The 20,385-nt window shown below is 38.9% G+C and overlaps 1 protein-coding gene across 1 annotated transcript; it reads left to right on the plus strand.

Moving 5' to 3' along the window:
* Positions 1–203: 203 nt before the first annotated feature.
* On the plus strand, positions 204–19,732 carry MKI67 (marker of proliferation Ki-67). Its single transcript, XM_031597304.2, has 16 exons — positions 204–329; positions 549–662; positions 1,927–2,008; positions 2,088–2,203; positions 2,945–3,014; positions 3,902–3,980; positions 5,422–6,879; positions 7,196–7,434; positions 8,135–8,555; positions 10,021–10,136; positions 10,957–11,128; positions 11,280–11,408; positions 12,185–13,494; positions 14,608–14,683; positions 15,225–17,957; positions 19,094–19,732. The coding sequence occupies exons 2-16, from the start codon at positions 571–573 to the stop codon at positions 19,243–19,245; spliced, it is 7,245 nt and encodes a 2,414-aa protein (XP_031453164.2). The 5' UTR covers positions 204–329; positions 549–570; the 3' UTR covers positions 19,246–19,732.
* Positions 19,733–20,385: the final 653 nt, after the last annotated feature.

Consider the following 20,385-nt stretch of genomic DNA (forward strand, 5'->3'; position numbering starts at 1 on the left):
CCCGGTAAAGCTAAAAGAATCTCACCGCCTCGGGGCGGCTGCCGCAACCGGCTGGCTCAGGTGAGTCCCGCCAGCCATGGCGGCTACCGGCAGGTAAGGGCGGCGAGACGGAAAGCTGCTTTTAGAGCGCTCCGCGCCGCTCTCGTGTCCCGTTGGAGCGCGGCGCAGGGATACGCGCCGCGGTGAGAGGGCCCGACGCGGCGGCGCTGGCGCGCGCGGGAAAACGCAGTGAGCGGCGGTGGCGGCGGAAGCGCCGCGCTCAGCCCAGTCGCTCCCGCGGGCTGCAGCTTGAGGGAGAAGAGCCGGAGCGCCGCTTCCGTGAGGCGCAGGTAAGGATCCTCGGGTAACTGTTCAAACCGCTCTTCTAAGCGTCTCTTAACGCGCTTTTCGGGCGGGCCGTGCTTAACGCCTTGAGCTCCCGTGCGTGTAGCGGCAGGAGGCGGGCAGCGCCGCGCTGTGTCACGGCTGGCAGCGGCTGGCTGAGCGACTTTCCTTTCCTAAATACATAGAGCGTTGCGCGCGTGAGTTATCTTGACGTTCTCCCACAGGTAAGGATCCTTTCGTGCGAAGATGCCGCTCTTTGGGAAGATTGTTATCATTAAACGGAACGGGACCGACGGCATTTATTTTCCTCTCACCGCCAGCTCGTGTTTATTTGGAAGGTGAGCGTATTTTGAATGCACCAGAATAGCATTAAGAGCGTATTTCCTGCAGGTGGAACCTCCCTGATGCCTGTTATCAGAAATGTTTATATGTTTGTGGGAGATATTTGAAGGAGGGACGGTGCTATGGGGCTGGGGCTGAATTCACTGTCACTGCTTTGCGCTCTTTCTTTACTAAAACTGCTTTTTTTCCTAAGCTTCTGGCCAAGGGAAATGAAGCAAACGAGTTTGGCAAACCTGAGATTGAAAGTAGTATACGCATGACAAGCAAGCAGGGTAATTCTTATATCTAGGAGTGAAGCACACGCGTTGTGTTCAACCATATTCACCGTGCCTCCACTAATTGCAGCTTTGGTTGGTTCTCTGAGACCTGGGTTGTAGAATACAGAGGTTGGTCTAGAATCGATGAATAAAATGCTTTTATTTCTTTAGAAGTATTTGGTCAGCACTTGACTGACTGGTTGATATCGTAAATAAGTAATTAGTCAGACCCAAATCAGATTCCTTGGTGAAAGTCTATGGCAAAATGTCCAGTGTCAATTAAGATCAGTGAGTTCAATGCTATTAATAGAGGTAGTGATAGGACAAGGGGGAATGGTTTTAAACTGGAATGGTTTTAAACAGGGGATGTTTAGGTTGGATATGAGGAGGAAGTTTTTCAGCCAGAGGGTGGTGAGGCACTGGAACAGGTTGCCCAAGGAGGCTGTGGATGCCCCATCCACAGGCATTCAAGGCCAGGCTGGATGTGGCTCTGGGCAGCCTGGTCTGCTGGTTGGTGACCTGCACATAGCAGGGGGTTGGAACTGGCTGATCTTTGTGGTCCTTTTCAATCCAGGCCATTCTATAATTCTGTGTTACTGATAGTTATCTCTGGCTTCATACTTGTGTCAGTTAGGTAACACTAGACTTTTGCTTAGCCATTCCATGTTCAGACCCTTTTTAGGGGGGGGGGGAGTTGGGGGGGGTGTCTGTGTACTATTAGTTCTTGGGCAGGTTTTAGAAATGACATGTTTTGCTAGTAAGATGATTTAGCTTTAGATTGCATGTTTTTCTCTCTGCCTCATTCAATTTTCTATCCTTTTTAGTTCAGTGTTGTTTTTCTCACTACTTTGAATCACCGAAGTCAGCACTAAATATAGTATTTACCTCTTCTGTGTGGCTAACACAAGTGGTGTGCTATTGTATGGATTATTAGCTGAAACTTTGGACATCCTAATTCCACAGCTATCCCATTTTTCTGTTTTTTTCTCCTTTTAACCTGTAGGAGAACAGAATGTGATATTCGCATTCACTTGCCTCAGGTCTCAAAAGAGCACTGTAAAATTGAAGTAAACGAGAACAAGGAGGTGAGTTACTCATGTTAAAAACATTTGCATCATGTTGTTGCATCTCACTGTGGTTTTGACATGTTTGCTTTATTTTTAGGCAATATTGACTAATCTGAGTACAGTAAATCCCACTCAGCTGAATGGTGGTTATTTCCAGCAGCCTGTACCTCTGAAACATGGGGATGTGCTAACTATTATCGATCGTTCTTTCAGGTGAGTGTCAAGGACCTACTGTGAATGTCCTGGTCCTAGAGGATGCTCTGCAGACCAGCAGTGCTGAGAACTCTATGGTACAGGTTTCTGGGAGCTGGATGAAGATATGGTAGAGAGTGGAACAGCTTAAAATGCCACTTGACAGTCTTCAGATACGGAAGTTAACCTGCTTTATTTAGTTTTTCTTTATGAGTTAGAGAGCTCCTTTAGAAGGCAGAGTGGCTGAAGGACTTTCTTATTGCTTCCATATTATGTTAAGCTAAATCAAAAAACTGGAATTGCCTAGAGAGAGAATTCTGTTATTTTATTTCCAGGATGAGCATTTCTAGGAGTAATGTTAGGAGGGTCTTGATGTAGTTGAAGCATTTAAAAGCTGTGTGTGTATTGCTGGGAGTGGGACCAATCTTACCAGGTCATTGGTCTTAATAATGAGAATTTAGGGTGGATAGTGATAGGACAAAAGGGAATGGTTTTAAACTGAGACAGGGGAGGTTTAGCTTAGATATTAGGAAGAAGTTTTTCACTCAGAGGGTGGTGAGGCACTGGAACAGGTTGCCCAAGGAGGCTGTGGATGCCCCATCCCTGCAGGCATTCAAGGCCAGGCCAGATGTGTCTCTGGGCAGCCTGGTCTGCTGGTTGGTGACCTGCACATAGCAGGGGGTTGGAACTGGCTGATCTTTGTGGTCCTTTTCAACCCAGGCCATTCTATGATTCTATTTTACTTTCAAATACTTTTTCTAGATTTGAATATCCTCTCCAATCAACTCCAAAGAAAAGACAGTCTAGATCTCCAAAAGATGAAGCACTGCAGGTAATTTTGTGTCAGTAAGTTGCTTATTGCAAGGATGTCGGTATTAGTATTGCTGTGGTACAGTGTCCTTGTTTTGTTGTGGATGTTTGTGTTTCTTTTTAGAAAATTAGAAATAATTTTTCAATTGTTAGCAGGCTTTCTGTTTGGAAATGCAAGTGAACTTCTTTAGAGAAACACTTTCTAAAATACAGGTCACTTATTAATTTAAGAGTAGGCAGTTTCAGGTAATACTTAATGGTCTGTGATGTTTGTGATGCAGGTAAAAAATAATTGTTAACGTTTTTGAGGAGCTCCTGGGATGCAGGAAATGAGGAGCGTGGCGTTCAGTATCCTTGTGCATTAAATGGGGGAGTTTGCCATAGACCCTAAGCATGATTTTTTTCAGAAATCATGTGTTCTGTGTGCTATTATAGTAATGCAGTGTTGGACTTTGTCAGGGTCAAAATAAGTCTGTTTTTGAATAATTTATTTTCATTTGTTTCCCTCTTTTTTTTTTTTTTTTTTTTTTTTACTGTTCTATTCCTTTGAGGGGATACTTCTGCTCAGTGAATACTGTGGCTACTGGAAGACTTTTCTTCTATTTTTCCTATTTAAATAAAATTATTTCACCTCATCTAGTAAGGAAGTGAGGTTAGAATTTGCTGTATATATTTGTTTGCTACAGGTACACACAGAGCTGATAATGATAAGACAGCACTTGAACTCTCACTGTATAAACTACCAGTGTTCTTAACCCGTGCAATACTCAACAATTAAAATTGAATCCTTTTAAAGCTGTTCAGTAAACAATGCTTACATGTTTATAAATTTAGTGTTTCTTTCGATGTGTAGTAGAAGGGAAAGTATAAATATGTGTTGCTCTGCTGTAATGTTGTACAAATTTACAGGTTCTTCATGTTCAGCAGGTGGCAGAAGCGGAGCTGTTACTCAAACAAACTTCAGGACCTAAAAGTCTTTGTTCTTCAGGTTTGTACCTGTATTAGAGGGGGGTGGTTATATTTTTCTTCACTCAGAAGGTGGTGATGCAGTGGAACAGGTTGCCCAAGGAGGTTGTGGATGCCCCATCCCTGCAAGCATTCAAGGCCAGGCTGGATGTGGCTCTGGGCAGCCTGATCTGGTGGTTGATGACCAGATGGTCCTTTTCAACCCAGGTCATTCTATGTTTCTCCCAACCTAATTTTAAATTATGAGCATCAGCAGGAAAAACAACGCTGAAAAAAAAATATATTCTTAAAGACTTTTCAGTCTGAGTACAGTACGCTCTTCTACACCTGTGTACTGTTTCATTGTACTTTGTGATTTACCAAAACAAGGTCCCATCAAGAGAAATAACATAGTTGCATCCTGACGAACAGGCAGGACAGTTAAACTGAAACTAGCAGAATATGTTTGTATTGCTTTAAGTGGTTTCTGCAGACTTTGGTTTATAAAGATAATACCATTTTTGAAGCTGCAGTGCAAAATGACAGTTGAAACACATGTGTGAAACTGCTGATGACTACATTTTACTTCGCAGTGACAACTCTAACATCATAAAGTCACTTTTGTGATTAAAATATGTTAACAGATTGCTTTTGAGCAAATCTTGCTGCAAACAAATTCTGTCAGGTATTCTTTCCTAAAAAGAATTTGTAGAAGATATAATTCTAGAGAGACAGAGTTAGCTTTGCTGATTGAAATCATAGTTCACAGTGCCTATTTTATGTAGATGTATTACAAAGCAGCTTTATTCTAGAGGTGCTAATTTGGAGTAATGATAGCCCTTAAACAGGTTAAATGCCAGAATCTTCCATCCTCCCTGTGTTCAGTAAAGATACTTTCATGAGAAGATGGGATGTTCTAGGTTCTATGAAACTTTCTAAGTTTAAAGGAATCCACTGTGGAAGCATGCTACTTCAAGCTTCCAGCATGCACGCAAATTGCTTGCTGCGTCTCCTCTGGGAATTTCTAGTTCTCTATTATCTTGCTTTACCCCAGAGGAACGTTATTGTAATTTTCAGCTGAATGTACAGCTGAAATGGTACAGCACCTTTGTAAACACAAGACAGGATAGTTAGTGAATAGTGGTAAGCCAATCAGAGTGGTGTTTTTATTCACACTTATCGTGTGGCAGCCATGAAACGTGTATGAACTGTTGAAAAGAAGAGAAAATATAGATTGTCTTATCTGTATATGGAATGAAGTCCAGATTACAGCTGAAAATTTGTTAAACATTTTAGGACTGATTTTTATTATCAGAGAATTGCTATTGTTAATAGAGTTTTATTTACAATACTATGTTCTGAACCCTGGTTGATATTCCTGGTGGATGAAAGGAAGGGATTATCATTATCTCTATTTAAGGAACTTGCAGTTGTGTTTCTTCACCTTCTGTGTAACTTACTGTTGTGCTTTGCTTAAACTGTAGATAATTCTGAGTGCAAAGACCAAAACGCCGAGGAAAATAAACACAGCACAGAGGAAAACCATTCAAAAGCCATACCAGCTAAGCTACAAGCACTCAAGTCATGCAAAATACAAGAATCTGCTAAAAAGGAAAACGAAATGTCTCCTTTTAGTAAACTCTATGAAAAGCTGAAACATGAGGTTAGAGGGAGAAAACTTCTACAAGAAGGAAATTTACTTCAAAAAACTGGAGAAGATGGGAAGAGTGTTCTGCTGGAACCAAATGCTCGAATTCCACCAAGTTGTGTTCATGAACTGGGAAGCACAACTAAAGGAAAAGGAATAGATGTAAAAGAGAATAATGAAGAATGTAAAATTAATCAAGATGTAGTCAATTCAGAGTTGACTCAGAGTTCAACTGTAGGAAATGCTACCAGGAAGAGTCTTACAAAAACTCCTCAAAATTCTGTTTCAAAGGAGATGACAAGAGGTAGTGGTAAGGGAAGTCATCTGCAAGATCATAAGGAATTAAGTACATCAGGGAAATTGAGAGGTCCTGAAGTTACACCCAATGCCCGTAAGGAGAAGAATGGGAATGCAGCACGTTTACTGAAGACGTGCTTGAGTTATGCAGATAAAATTGACAACTCTGCAGTAATACTAGATGAACTAACACAAGCAGCTAACGTGACAAATATTTCAGAAGGTGATAAATGTGTTTTGTCTACACCGAGGCCCAGAAGAAAGAGTCTTCGGTCTGCCTTCATGTCACCTGCCAAAGAAACATGTGGTACGGATTCTGTAAGTACTGGGACTCCAGTAACTCGAGGAGATGTGTTGGTGGAACATGAGTCTTTTTCGGCAATTTCGGCTGATACTCCAGGGGAAGATGCAGTGTGCAGAGATGATAGCCTCCAACAACTGGCAGAAAATAAATGCTTAAAACAGAGACGAAATAGTAAACAGCTTACACCAGGAAAATCAGTGAAAGAAGAGACGCTGATAGAAATTTGTGATCAGACAAACATTAACTTGAAAAAGAGAGATTCTGGGTCTCCTGCAGCATCTAAGAGTCCCAGAAGAAAAAGCAGGCAAAGTAATGAGTTAACAAACAAAAGCGTCCACTCCGAAACATCAACTTCAGAAGAATTCACATCAGAGCTGGCATCTGCTAGTCAGAAATCTGGCTCTGGAAGAAAAAGGGGAAGGACGAGGACCTCTGGACAGTTAACTGAAAAAGCATTGGAGGCAAATGCAGTTCAAGAACACCACGATGAGACTGCAGACAGAAAAGACAGTGAAGCTAAACAAGAGCTGGCCAACAAGGGATGTCAAAAGAAGCTGGATTTGGAAGATGCCCATATTCTAAGACCTCATAGATTATCATCAAAAAGGTCTTCTGGAAGTGCTACTGTACCAAAAGACAATGAGACTCCTTCAGAAAGAAATACTTCTGGCCTGTCAACTGAGGAGCAACCAGGTAAATAGATTTAATCTCATGCCTTGTTAGAACTTAATTGACTGAACTGGGGAAATTCTGGTGTTAGTGAGAATTTCTTTGCTTAAGTAAAATACAGAATTAATTGCTGGCACCTCCGTTCTAAGGTGTATATCACGTAGTTGACCTTAAAATTACACAATGAATTATTCAATTGGGTAAACTTTTGTATCTAAATTAGTTACCATCTGGTAAGTTTCCGAATTTAAAATGCACATACAAACACTCCTTTCTGTGTTGTTTAACAGGGTGACTTCCTTGTTTCTTGGTTATTTTCTGTTATTGCTATTTATTATAGATAAGACCAAAAGGATGTCTCAGAAGAGGACAAGTGGTGATTTGTTACCTCAGCCTTTAGGAAAAAGAAAAAGAGTGTCTTTTGGTGGTCATCTGAGTCCAGAACTCTTTGATAAAAGCTTGCCTCCCAACTCACCCATTAAAAGAGGTGCCATTCCCGCAAGACTGAGCTTACCGTTTGGAAACTCACCACGTGCAGTCCTGAAAAAGGGGCAGGGACTGAAGCACTTTGCAACCCAGGTAAATGTCAAATGCGAAAACTAATCGAGTTACTAAGCTAATTAATGTGGATGGATGGAATTTAGAAATTCAAAGGCTTCTAAAAGTGAATTCAAAATGAGGAATGTCTTGTTTAGGTATATGTTTGGAAGCGGAGGTAGTAATTGCAACTTAAGATTGCACTTCTAAATAGCAATTTTTAATCAGTAAGCTTCCTCCTTAAGAGAAAGGGGTGCGGTTTACCTTTTTCTACCTATCTTTGTCCTCTGGGTGTGTGCTTTTTACCTCCCATGCTTTTGCTTGTTCTCATACATACGTAGGAGCGTATTTCTGTGTGTTTGTGCTTACCAGCACCAGTTTACCATAAGGAACTGAAAATAGCCACAGTCTAGAGCAAAAGTTGGGCAGAATGTGCAAACTACTGTTAGGTGGCTTGGCCAGAAGTTGGAAAATGTTTTGCTGCTGTTTCAAGCTGGTGAAAATTTGTAGTGTACTTTGAGTAAACCTGTTTTGAGTTGAATAATGAAGTTGCTTAATTTGTTCAGTTGAATGGGACTTGTGAAATTTAAAAATTGTTATGTGTTTTTAGAGAGTAATGTCTAAGGATCTTCAAATGATCTAATATTTTGTAGGACTGTATTTACTTTTCAGATATGTAGAGGAGCATTTGTATTGAGCTTTGTGCAGTAACTTGTCTTTCACTTCTATTATTTTCTATCAGGAACTTAGTGTACATTTGCAGAAAGAAAAAATGTCACCGAGAAGTGTGTCAGCACAGAAGTCTCCACCCGGCTCATCCTCTGCTTCTGGAAAAGCAACACCAACATTTACTTTAAGCTCTCCACCAGCTTACACAAAAGGACGTTTCTCTGTTTCTCAAATAACTACTCCATCCCCCATTGCAGAAGAGCAGAATGCAGGTGTGAAAGATATGAATACAAAGGAGAAAAATGGTCAAGTGCAAACACCTAAATCTGCTCCTGTTAACGAAGATGAGAAAGCCTTTTTGATGACTACACCTAACAAATTAACCAGAAGATCACAACATGCTTTGAAGAAGACTCCCATGAAGAGGAGAAGTGGGGCTGTGGCAGTACTCAGTGCGAAAAGAAGAAGTGGTGCTTCTAGTGCCAATTTACTAGGTTTGTTTCTGCAGTTAATTTTTTATATGAATTTAAATACCACTAAAAAAATTGGTGGCAAGGCTGAATTAGACCTGTTGTTAATTCATTACACCCGTATCATCGATTATTGTCACGTATTCTGATTTTGGATTTTCTGAAACATCTGAAAATTGCAGAATTTTACATTCTCTTATGTATAAAAATAAATTACTAAAGCATTTAAAACGTAAATCTTAACAGTCCAAAGTTTATGAATGGTAGAATTAAGGTTTTGTTTGATAGGTTAACTGTAATGAGCCTTTCGGTCTTTCACATTTGAATGTTCATTCAGTATCCCAGTGATTGTTGCACTATATAGAGAGATACAATCACAGGCCTTCCTCAGTAATGCAGCTGAAAGCAAAATGTGGGTTTTTTTTTAGTTGCTTTGTCTGTTTCATTCACTTATCAGCAAGAGTTCTTCACAAACTTTTGACACTTGTTCTCTCTGTCTCTGGTAAGTGGTTTTTAGTATGTGTGCATCAGTGTCTTCTGTAAAATGAAAATAACACCATTATCTTCAATTATTTTTTTTTATTTTTGGATGTGTAATTGGGAGAACTTTGTCTTCCCAGTTCTTTTTTTAGATAATTCCCTGTATAGTTGGCTTTCGTCTTTTTATTCTGCACATCTAGTACTGACAGCTTTTGATTTTTGTTTTGCCAACTTTCCCTAACTTGCACAGTAACTGACAAGAAAATAATATCTTCAGAATATCTTCAGAACTGGCATTCCCATTTTTTATCTTATAAGTCTTCTCCTTGCCATTTCTGCAGTAAATGAGGCAGGTGTCCTGTCAGCTGACAGCTTTATTACGCAGTTGTGATTAATTTCCTGATTACTGCGTACAGAATGATAGCTATACCATGGCCATTTTCAGAGATGTATGATGAAGATGGTAATAAAAAAGTTACAGAAATTCTACATGCACCTAAATGCTCTAAGCAGTGTAAATACATAATTTCACCATGACAAAGTTCCTTGGTTAGGTGATGAAAGAAAAATCAGTATGTTTCTCTTAGAAATCATTTCTCTGACTTAAAACCTCACATTCTGCCAAAGAAAAGTTCCGGTATAATAATGAGCAGGGCTGAGAAGCTGATGGCAAATTTCTATTGGGGAAAGTATTTCCTTGATGAAAAGTGTGAAGACAGAATTGGGTCAGTCTTCAGTTTCAGGTTCTGTAGTGTATCACATTGTGTAAGTCTTTTTCTTCTTTGGTCATGGAAACAAAACTATCCTGGATGCTTGTTAAACTTCAGCTCGAAATAGCATCTTCATTTGAAAGTGTTTTCACACAGCCCTTGAGCATAGGTGCCATGAGATGATACAACTACTAATTTCTGATGTTTGCAGCAAACCCTTTAGAATCGTAAAGAAATAGTTATGAATTCCTATTTATGTGGCTGAGAATTTAGGTTGTTATTCCCATTTTGTTTTCTAGTTGCAAAAACTTGGGCAGAAGTGGTTAAATTAGGTGTTGCAAGGCCACAGGCAAAGGCTGTAAAAAAATCTGTTCAAAAAGGAAGGCCAGCAAGGAAAATCACACGGTCACCAAAGGTATATTCTTATACTATTTAAAGGGTTTGGGGTTTGCTGAACTATAAACGGCTTGTAGGCGTTTTGCTACAGAAGCTGGAAGTTTGTAAGTTTTTAGAAAGATGTTAAATGGTATTGGTGTCTTTTTCATGATTTGTAAGAATACTGTGACTTGTAGGAAGTCAAGAATCATGTCTGGTTATTCTTTTTGGTGAGCTCCATTGGGTGCTAGCAGTAGTTAAGGACTAGGTAAATGTCTGGATTCTGTGCTGTGTTGAGCATGTGAAATAAGTAACCAGTTTCATTAACTGAAAGTGAACTTAGTGTAATCAAAGCATTGTAAGAGTATGTCTAAATAACCAAATACATTGGGTAGATGGATTAAGTATTTGTCCGTTGTCTACAGTCAAACTGTACTGCCATTTGGATGAGTGTCTATTTTAGTTTAAACACTTCTTGTTGATGACTGGACTTGATGATTTTGAATAGATCATCCAGATAGTTGATTCTGTGAAGATGATAAGGAGCAAGACTGAAGCACTCTCAGGATAATCTCTGAGCATTCCTTAAAGCTAAGAGTACTTGTCACGCGGCTCATTGAGCACAGTCCCTCAAATTTTAACAGAAGATACAAGCTATGTATTTCACAAAGAGCTAACCCTTTAATTTAGCTGCAATTTAACAGCTTCTGTATGCTGAACAGTATTTATTAACTAAACAAGACCAATGAATATGTGGCAGTTTTGAACGATTCTCATTTGGTTTTAAACATAAATATTTACTAAAATTTAAATATTTACTCATGGTTTTGATGTTGTTTTATTTTCTTTTTTTGCTGTAGACACCAGAAAGAAAAATAAAAGGTCATTTTAGTACAGGTCATGCAGAGTCTCCTGCTACAATAGTTGTAGGTAGAGCTTACTCCACCACAGTTCAAACCGCTGGGAAGGTCCCTAAAGTGGTAAAAAATCCGATCTTAAAACAGAGCATGAGTATGGATGAAAACTTCACAGGTAAGTTGTGAAATCTTAAAATCTGTTACTGGTTCTGTCAACTGTGTGGGGTTTTTTGATACTGATTTGGTTTGATTTGTTGTGTGTGTTTTGTTTTTCAAGTGTGTGTTTTTTTTGTTTTTGTTCTTTTTTTTTTAAATATGTTCTATAGGACTGACTGAGATGTTTCAAACACCAGACAATCAGGGTGGAAAAACCGTAGCTCTGACCATTGCTCATAATTTTACACCAACGTTCACTGCAATGGAGATTTCTGATCTGCAAACTCCTGAAGAATCTGGTATGTTGTTTGGAAAGGAGGACTTATGTGTACGTGTAAGGTAATAGTGTCTACAATTATTTGAGACAGCAAACAGTCTTGAGCTAGACAGACTTGATGTAGAGAAAAAATACCTTGCAGCTATATTTTAATGTCTATAATGTATTAAAAAACATTTTGTAGTTTCGGTAATTTTTCGTAGGCTTTAGTTTTTTTTAGTATTTGGATTTAGTGTGACATTTCTATGTGATGAAGTGTAGTTTCAGGCAAATCTTTTGTTGAAGCATGGCCGTTCTTTAGTTGGTTATTTGTGGACCTGACTTTGTCCAGTGGCAACATCTTACAGCAGGAAGTAGGTGTGGTTTTTTTAATTGCATACCAGTCGTTACGTCCTTGTATAACTTAGAATTCGTCACAGTTCTGTTCAATTCTGTTTTCTTAAGTATTTAGTAAAGATGAGCATCTAGCAAAAGAAAAAAAAATAATAAATAATACAATGTTTATAGAAGAGGCGTTAATAAAATCATTTTTTATATCAGATTGAAAAACCTTGGTTTCCCTTGTAACTTCTACTCACTGTTTTAGTTTTATGCTGTGCCTTGTAGGAGCTGATTATCTTAATGCTAATTACCAAATTGATTGTTGAAGCGCATTGTAGAATTTTAGCTTATTAATGCTTGGGCTGACTGAGTCTGTTTTCTGCTTAGCTATACAGCAGTTAGCATTGTTAGATTTACTGGTTTTTGTCGGTTGGTTCTTGTTTCTTCCAAATTGTATAAACCTACCTTTTATTTCAGGAGAGATGATGGTGTCGCCATTAAATGCTTCAGATGTTTCAGAACAGAAACAGGATTATCAAGACATCTCTTACTTTCTGAGAGAGAGAGAATCTCTAAAGTCTGTGTTTGATGCAATATCCACAGAAACTCCTGAAAAGAGAAAAAGTATGCTGAAAGAAGATACTGGTATGGATAGTGCGTCAGTAAATCCAGAGAAACAAGTATCTCAGATGAGGTCACCAAATAAAAGGAAAAGTCAGAAGTTGGAGTCAGTTGAAGTTGTATCAAGCATCAAGCAGCCTTTAAAGACCCCAAAACAGAAGTTAGAGCCCATAGAGTCCTTGTCAGGCATCAAGCAGCTCATGAAGACCCCGAAGCAGAAGTTAGAGCCTGTAGAGTCCTTGTCAGGCATTAAGCAGCTCATGAAGACACCAAAACAGAAGTCAGAACCAGCGGAGGTCCTGTCAGCCATCAAGCAGCTCTTGAAGACCCCGAAGCAGAAGTTGGAACCAGCAGAGGTACTGTCGGGCATCAAGCAGCTCATGAAGACACCAAAGCAGAAGTTAGAGCCAGTGGAGTCCTTGTCAGGCATCAAGCAGCTCATGAAGACCCCAAAGCAGAAGTCAGAACCAGCAGATGTCTTGTCAGACATCAAGAAACTTTTAAGGACCCCAAAGCAGAAGTCAAAACCAGCAGAGGTTCTATCAGGCATCAAGCAGCTCATGAAGACCCCGAGGGAGAAGTTGGAGCCTGTAGAGTCCTTGTCGGGCATCAAACAGCTTTTGAGGACGCCGAAGCAGAAGTCAGAACCAGCAGAGGCCCTGTCAGGCATCAAGCAGCTCATGAAGACCCCAAAGCAGAAGTGGGAGCCTGTGGAGTCCTTGTCGGGCATCAAGCAGCTCATGAAGACCCCGGAAGAAAAGCTGAAGCCAGCGGAGGTCTTATTGGGCCCACAGCAAAAGTCAGAACCTATTACAGATGAAAATGCCTCTGAAAAATTGCTGGAGACTCCAATACAAAAAAAGGAAGTATTAAAAGATGTGACAAGAGTTAATTTAATTAAGAAAACTCCAAAATTGAAATCCCAACCGGTAGAAGACATGATTGGAATCAGCCGTATTTTCAAGACACCAAAGGAAAAAGTTAAACCCATAGAAGATGTATTTGGTATTAGTAGATTAATGAAGACTCCCAGAGAGAAATCTCACCCAGTTGATGATTTTGTGGGTCTGAGTAGGCTGATGGCAGAACCCAGACAGAAAAATACTGAGTTTGAAGTGGACTACATTGGAGTGAAGGAAATATTTGATACACCAGAGAAAACGAAGGTAAAGCTTATTTATTCATTTATTTAGGAATTTATTTAGACTTGGAGTCTGTGGCTGAAATGAACCCTTAGGCCATCTGATACGACCTCATGTTTTATTGCATCATATTTTGATTAAAATATCTCATGCATGCGACCTCTAGATGAAAAATACCATGGTAATTTGGGAAGAGTAAAGATTGCAACCTGCGTTTTCCTTGGAAGCTTTTTGCAGGTCAGTGACCCCCTTTGACAAGATGAGGCACAGTACAAATATGAAGGAACAATTTTTTTTTCCTTTATATAGCACCCTTACATTACTTATGTAGTACAGTCAAATTCTTACCATGCCTTCCTTTTAATAAGTAAAGTATCTACGCTTCTTTGTACAGCTTCTTTGTAGCCTCTAGATTAAATATTAAAGCTCTCTTTTCTTTAAACATGAAATAATATTAAGCTTTTGCCAAAATACTGTAAAACCTCTTGGTCATTTGATAGCTCATTGTTCCTATATGTCTTTCCTTCATTGCTTGTTTGAATGGACACTTACATTATAGAGGGAGAACTATATAAATGCTATACGTTTGCTTGTATTATTATGTATTTTGTTTGAAGGAGCTCTGTCCTTGCGGTTATTGAAGTAATGTTGAGTTAACATTTTGATTTTACACAGCTTCATTACTTTTGTTTGTGCCTTTTACTAGCATTGATTTTTGTGTAAGCTCCCGAATCCATAGATAAAACACTGAGTATCACTGGTCTGAGTGCTTGTCTGTTCTGAACTGCAGTAAAATGCTACAGAACATCAAATGACTCAGCATCAATATCCTTTCTTTTGGGATTTTATTTTGACACTTCTCAGCCAATTTAGTGAATGCACTTTTAAAAAAAACTGTACAGTGTTGCCTTTCACTTTAAAAACTGCTACATTAGCACAGATAACAAATACGAAGTTCAGTTTGTGTGCTAGTATTGTATATGGATACAGTTACTAAACTAAATTAACTTTGTTTTATGAGAAGAATATTCAACAAGACCTTTTTTTTTTCCCAACTATTTTAATTTTATATTGGCTAGCTTCACTATTTCCAATCGCATCAGACATGAATTTATTGATTATTGTTTGTTCCCCTAGGTCAAGTCAGTAAGTGTTATGGATCCTAAGCAAGATGATACTGTACATCCTTCTACTAATTGCAGTCGTGAATATGGTATGTATAAATGCTTTTATTTTAAAAATGGTTGTAATGAATATACTTACTATTAGGAAATTTTAACGTGCTTTAAAAACTCAAAATTATATAGTATACAAAGAGCAAGTAGCTCATGAAATGTGTACAGTAATTTCTAGTGCTGAATTTCACCGGAGTTGAAATTCTATTGGTGGAGAGGTAACGGTGTAGTGATGTTCTGATGTAGCAATGATGTCATCTCCAACCATACCAGAGTATAGAAAACACTAATGAAAAGATCTCCATTTAAAATCACCTTTCTCAGCAAAGACTTTCAATAACTCATCTGAAAGCTATGACCGCTATCAGTATCAAATAAAACAACTTTGTGCAGCATGCTGGCTAGAATCTGTTAAAATTACCTCCACACTTTGCTATTTTTTAATTAAGAGTATTAAATATACAAGACCACTCTCCTAGAAAAACTCACAAATACTTTTATCAGGCATAGTAACGAGTAACTTTTGCTTGTGCTCTTTTCTATGTAAAAACTTTGCATGGGGTGAAAAAACTGTTTTAGAAGACAAACAAAATGCTTCACAAGGTGAAGATTCTCAACAGAGGAAGTCAACTAGTGAAGACCAGTCTACCCAGAGACCAACCAGGGGCAGATTGAGGAAGACTGTACATCCTGCTTCAATAAAGCAGACTGAAAAGGATTTAAATTTAAAAGAATTGCAAGGTCTGGAGAAAAAGAGCTTCCAAGAAGAGATGGGGGAGGTCAGAACTTCAACTTCAGTAGCTAAAAATCTAGGAAGAGGAAGGAGAACAAATGCTTGTGTGGTAGAAGAAAACGTTTCAAAACATAATGATGAGAAAAAAGTTGAAACTGTTTCAACTTTGGAAATGCATGTTGCTACTCAAAGACCCAGAAGAGGTAAAAGGAAAGAAGCAGAGGAGTTAAAACTTCCAGATGAGAATCTTGATTCTTGTGGCAAAGATTCTTCAGTGTTACAAAAAGAACCTGCAACTATGAAACTGGCTTTGCAGGATTTTATCATTAGTGACATATCAATGAAAGATGATGTTCAAAGCATGAAGGCAGAAAGTTTATCTAGTAACAGTCAAAATGAAAACTGTCAACTGCAGACAGATATTAAAAACTCTAAAAATGCAGCTAATGAAGCTAATCCAGGAGACAGTGAAGAAATGCTTCTACTGCCTAGGAAGAGGGCTGGAGAAGTGAGAAAAGTAGAAAATGCAGAAGAACCGATGGCCCCTAAAAGAGGAAGGAGAGCCAAGAATGACCAGGTCAAGCAAGCGAATATAACAGAATCATCTCGGAGATTAAAATCAATGTCACCTTCTGGAGAAACAAACAAAATGCCAACTACTGTTCTAGTCTTGGAATCAAACAGTACAGTGCAAGAAACGTACAGAACTAGGAGCAGGAGAGGCAAGAAGGCCTCTTCAGAGCAAAAGACTGTTGAATCTGCTGAAAACTTAGACAGCTCAGAGCTAATAACACCCAAATTGAAGTCAGAAACAGAAATGGAGGAATCTGCTCCCAAAGAGCCTTCAGACTGTGTTGATGAAAAGAAGATAGACAAAATAATGCAAGACCATAACTGCACATCAGTCACAACAGTTACTGCTGTAAACAGTGACAGTGGTGCCCGTAACTATCAAAAGCAGACAGAAAATGAACAGGTACTAAAATCAAAGCAAATTGAAATTCTGCAAGAGAATCAAACACAAAGCAATGGAGCTGTGCGTAGAAGAGGTAGAATTAGGAAAGTTAATTTTGAACTTAAAGAAACCACTTCCAAAGCACTTGGGCGAAAAAGGAGTTCACCTGGGGATGAGGAAGGAATGACTTACAAACTTGGTCAGCAAGAGACTTCAGAAAATTCTTCTTCTCAAGTAAGGAGGAGCAGAAGAAAGCAAGTTAATTCCATTCCACAGGCGGCTGGTTCTACCTTCACAAAACAGCAGACCTTAATTGAAGATCATAGTAAAGATGAGACTTCTGTAAAAGACCACGATCCAGCTTTGGAAACTACTCCCTCTTCAACAGAAGGCAATCCACTGAGACGGGGAAGAAGACGAGAGGTTGCTGTAGCATCACAAGTGACGAGTTTTCTTTCTATCAGAAAAAAACGTGGGTTGCAAGAAGGTGATGATAAAAAGATGACTGTGAAAGAAGATCAAAATCCAGCTTTGGGAAATGAAACTTTGCAGGCAGAGACAAATACATCAGCGAGGGACAAAAGAAAAAAGATTGATCTAGCAGCAGAGGCAAAAAGTTCATCTTCTCTCCAGGGGAAGTGTGGCTTGTCACAAAACGGTGATAAAGAGGCGAATGCTAATGGAGAACAAAATATGCCTTTGGAACCAGTGTCCCTCACACAAGTGAACCCATTAGGAAGGGGCAGAAGGAAAGAAGCTCTGGTGTCACGCACAACTAATTCAATTTCTCTTAGAGGAAAACGTGGCTTACCAGCAGACAGTGCTAGAGAAGAGGCTCCTAAAGAAGATAATGTTCCTTTAGAAACTGTTGCTTCATCTCTGAAAGAAAATCAGCTGAGAAGAGGCAGGAGGAATCAAGTGACCTTGTCAGAAGCCGCAAGTTCTGCTCAGGGTACACACAGCTTATCAAAGGAAAGTGGTAGAAAGAATAATCGTAGGGAAGCTAAAAACCTGATTTCTGAAAAATCTGCTTCCCAAGAAAAAATGGACCTTTCAAAAGGCTACTCAAGGAAAAAAAATAGCTCTTCACAGTCTGTTAGCTCTAGGTCTCTTCAGGGCTTGCCAGAAGATGGTAAGAACAAATCTCCAGAGGAACAGCAGAGTATGCTTCTGGAAATAACTCCATCTTCAGAAGAAAATCCATCAAGATTGGGCAGAAAAAAACCAGTTTCTTTCAAATCTGAGTATACTAGTTCCAGTTTTCTCAGGGAAAAACGTACCTTCTGCAACAATAGAGGTCAAAAGGGAAATCTTAATGAAGATGAAGGTACATCTCTGGAAAATAACTCATCCCAGGAAAACCGTAGGCAGCTGAGAAATAAGAGGGAAAAGGTAGAATTCAAATCAAAGGCAGCTACTTCTACCTCTCTCCATGATAAGGGCAACTTGCCAGAAAATGATAACACTTCAGAAACTCAAAATAAGTGTTTGGCATCTACTGGTTCTGAAAAAAATAAGCAGCCTAGAAAAGAGGTTAGCCCTGCTCAACAGCCAACTTCCACTTCTCGCAGAAGAAAATGTCAATTGCCAGCAGATGTCTTAGCACCCAAAAAGTTAAAATCAGGTGAGGCAACAATTTACTTTCTATTTTCTATGTGTAGCTAAGTTTGGTATTGATAGAACAATGTGTGTAAAGATCTAATATTACTGTAGACTGCCATAGGCTAATGTAGATTAAGAATGGTTCTTTAATACAGCAAGAATTCTTGGGTAACATAGCTGCTCTTTACTTTATTCAAACAAGATGCTTTTCCTAAGTGGAATGAATTGATTTTTATGGTACACGATGCTTGGATTTCTCTACTGGGATATTCAAATGCCCTCGTGCATGTTCTCTCTCGATCTGCAGCTTACAATTTAGAGTAATACGGCAATTAACTGACCTGCAGGAGTGGGTGGTAATGACATAACATGAACATTGCATCTTTAAGACCCATCGTTCACGCTTGTTTTCTCCTAAATATCATCTGAGTTCCTGCTCCTACATCTGTAGCTTCTGGGTAACCTTTATGTAACATGCTTATCAATTTAGCTCTTTTTTTTTTCCTCTTGGTTTATAAATTTTTGCTTCTCTTTAGATATTTGCTAGTTTCCACTTCCTGACTCTGCTATATGTACATCCCAAATGAGTCATCTGTACTTGTGCTTTTCTACCTGCCTGGAAAATTTCTTTTTTGGGGAGGTTGTCTTTTCCCATGTGGATTTAATGATGGTTTCCTTGTGTGGTGTTTGGCTTGATGCTCATCTCTTAGAGCAGCTTTGTTGTTCTCTGCTATCTAGGTTCTTACATAGCTATCCAGTCTTTTGTTTATAGTTAAAAGCCTGACTTAGCTGTAGGTGTACCATACAACTCTTCCTATAAATACATTTTTGCTGGATTTTTCTCCAGCATTGGATATATTTTAGTTTTGCATATTGGTGGAAGGAATTTTAGCTGAAATGGTAGCTAATTGGTTTTGGTGCTCTCATTAATGCTAACCTACTTTCCGAAATAGCTGCAAGTCCATGGGGATCTATCTTAAAGGATATTGGATGTGCAGAAGTGTGGGTTTCGTAGCTGGTTTGTTGAATTCATGGATGTAATCTTTGGAATGTGGTCACTGGGGACATGTTGAAAAACAATGTGACTGAAGACTGACTTTGTATGAAATGTTTCATTTATAATATAAATTTCCAATTGACATTTCTGTCTACAAATAGATAATGATGAAAACAGATCACCCAAAAGAGGAAGAAGAAACAAAGCCAAAGAAGAACTTGACAGAGGGGGTGTAAAAGCAACTCAGAATCCTGGAGGAACAGACAGGAGAACAAGATCGAGCACTAGAACAAGTGCAAGAACCAGAAAATAGCCTTCACAGTTTCAGAAGCAATTTTTAAAACAATTCAGTAATTGAACAAGTATTTAACATGAATTGATTTGCACTCGGATTTTAAATTCAGGTTTTGTAAAGCAATCGTGATGTTACAAAAGTGCTTCACTTGATGTGTTTACAGATACAGCATAGATACCTGTTCTTAGTAGATTTGCCTGTATAGCGGTTCTTAAACCATGGGGTGCTTGTGCAGAATGGCAAATATAAAAATAAATCCTTTCTAATAGTATTTATCCCCTTCTTCTTTTGATCAGTACAGCAGTCAGGAAGCCATGCTACTTTACTTTTGTAAGCTATTTCATAGTTTCATGTGCTTAAGTCTTATTTTTCATTGAAGTTTTGTAAATATTCTTTTTTTAAAAAAAAACCCTATAGATTTATTAGCAAAACTATGTTGAAATGTTTTTTAAAATAAGTTCATTTTACTGAGAAGATTTGTAATTCATTAAATTCGTAAAAAATTTGAGTCTCCTGTGTTTTGTATTCTTAGAAATAAGTAGGAATGTGCATTCACTTCTATTACCATATTACATGCAGAAAGAAAATCCAGCTTCAGCAGTTAATTTTTGAGAGCAGAGTTGAGAATCTACTTCTTTACGTAGTTTTTGAGGAGTTACAGGCATTTCTATGGACAAATGGAAAGGGAAAGGCAAATGGATTCCACATTCTGACATTTGTTGGAACTTTAAGGATGAAAACAACCCTTTGGGTGAGTTCTTGTTTGTGAGATCTGTTGTCTATTGCATTTATCACTGTAGGCCTGAGATGTGTTTCCTGCAGTTTCAGTTTTAGCCTCCCACATGTGAGGAACCTCTCACAAAATGTGTCACTGGATTTTTGGTTTAGCATTTGTGATCATCCGGAATTCCAGCTCATGCAGCCTTGTGTTGTCCCAGCAACAACTGAAGCATTAGATCTGGGCTACTGATCTTGGAGTTGTTCAGATCCATACCAATTTTACTGCATTAGTGTTGGGTCCTGGCTCTTGTGCTTAGTCTGTGGCTTTCAGTCTGCCTAATGCAAAACAGACTTGGGAATGTGAATTTTACGAACCTAATCCTGTGTCAGCCCCTACTGGCTGCTGCTTAGAAGTATTCCCCATTTATTTATTTATTT

The sequence above is a fragment of the Phasianus colchicus genome, chromosome 8, assembly GCF_987193195.1.
Source record: "Phasianus colchicus chromosome 8, bPhaCol1.hap1.1, whole genome shotgun sequence".
Classification (NCBI taxonomy): domain Eukaryota; kingdom Metazoa; phylum Chordata; class Aves; order Galliformes; family Phasianidae; genus Phasianus; species Phasianus colchicus.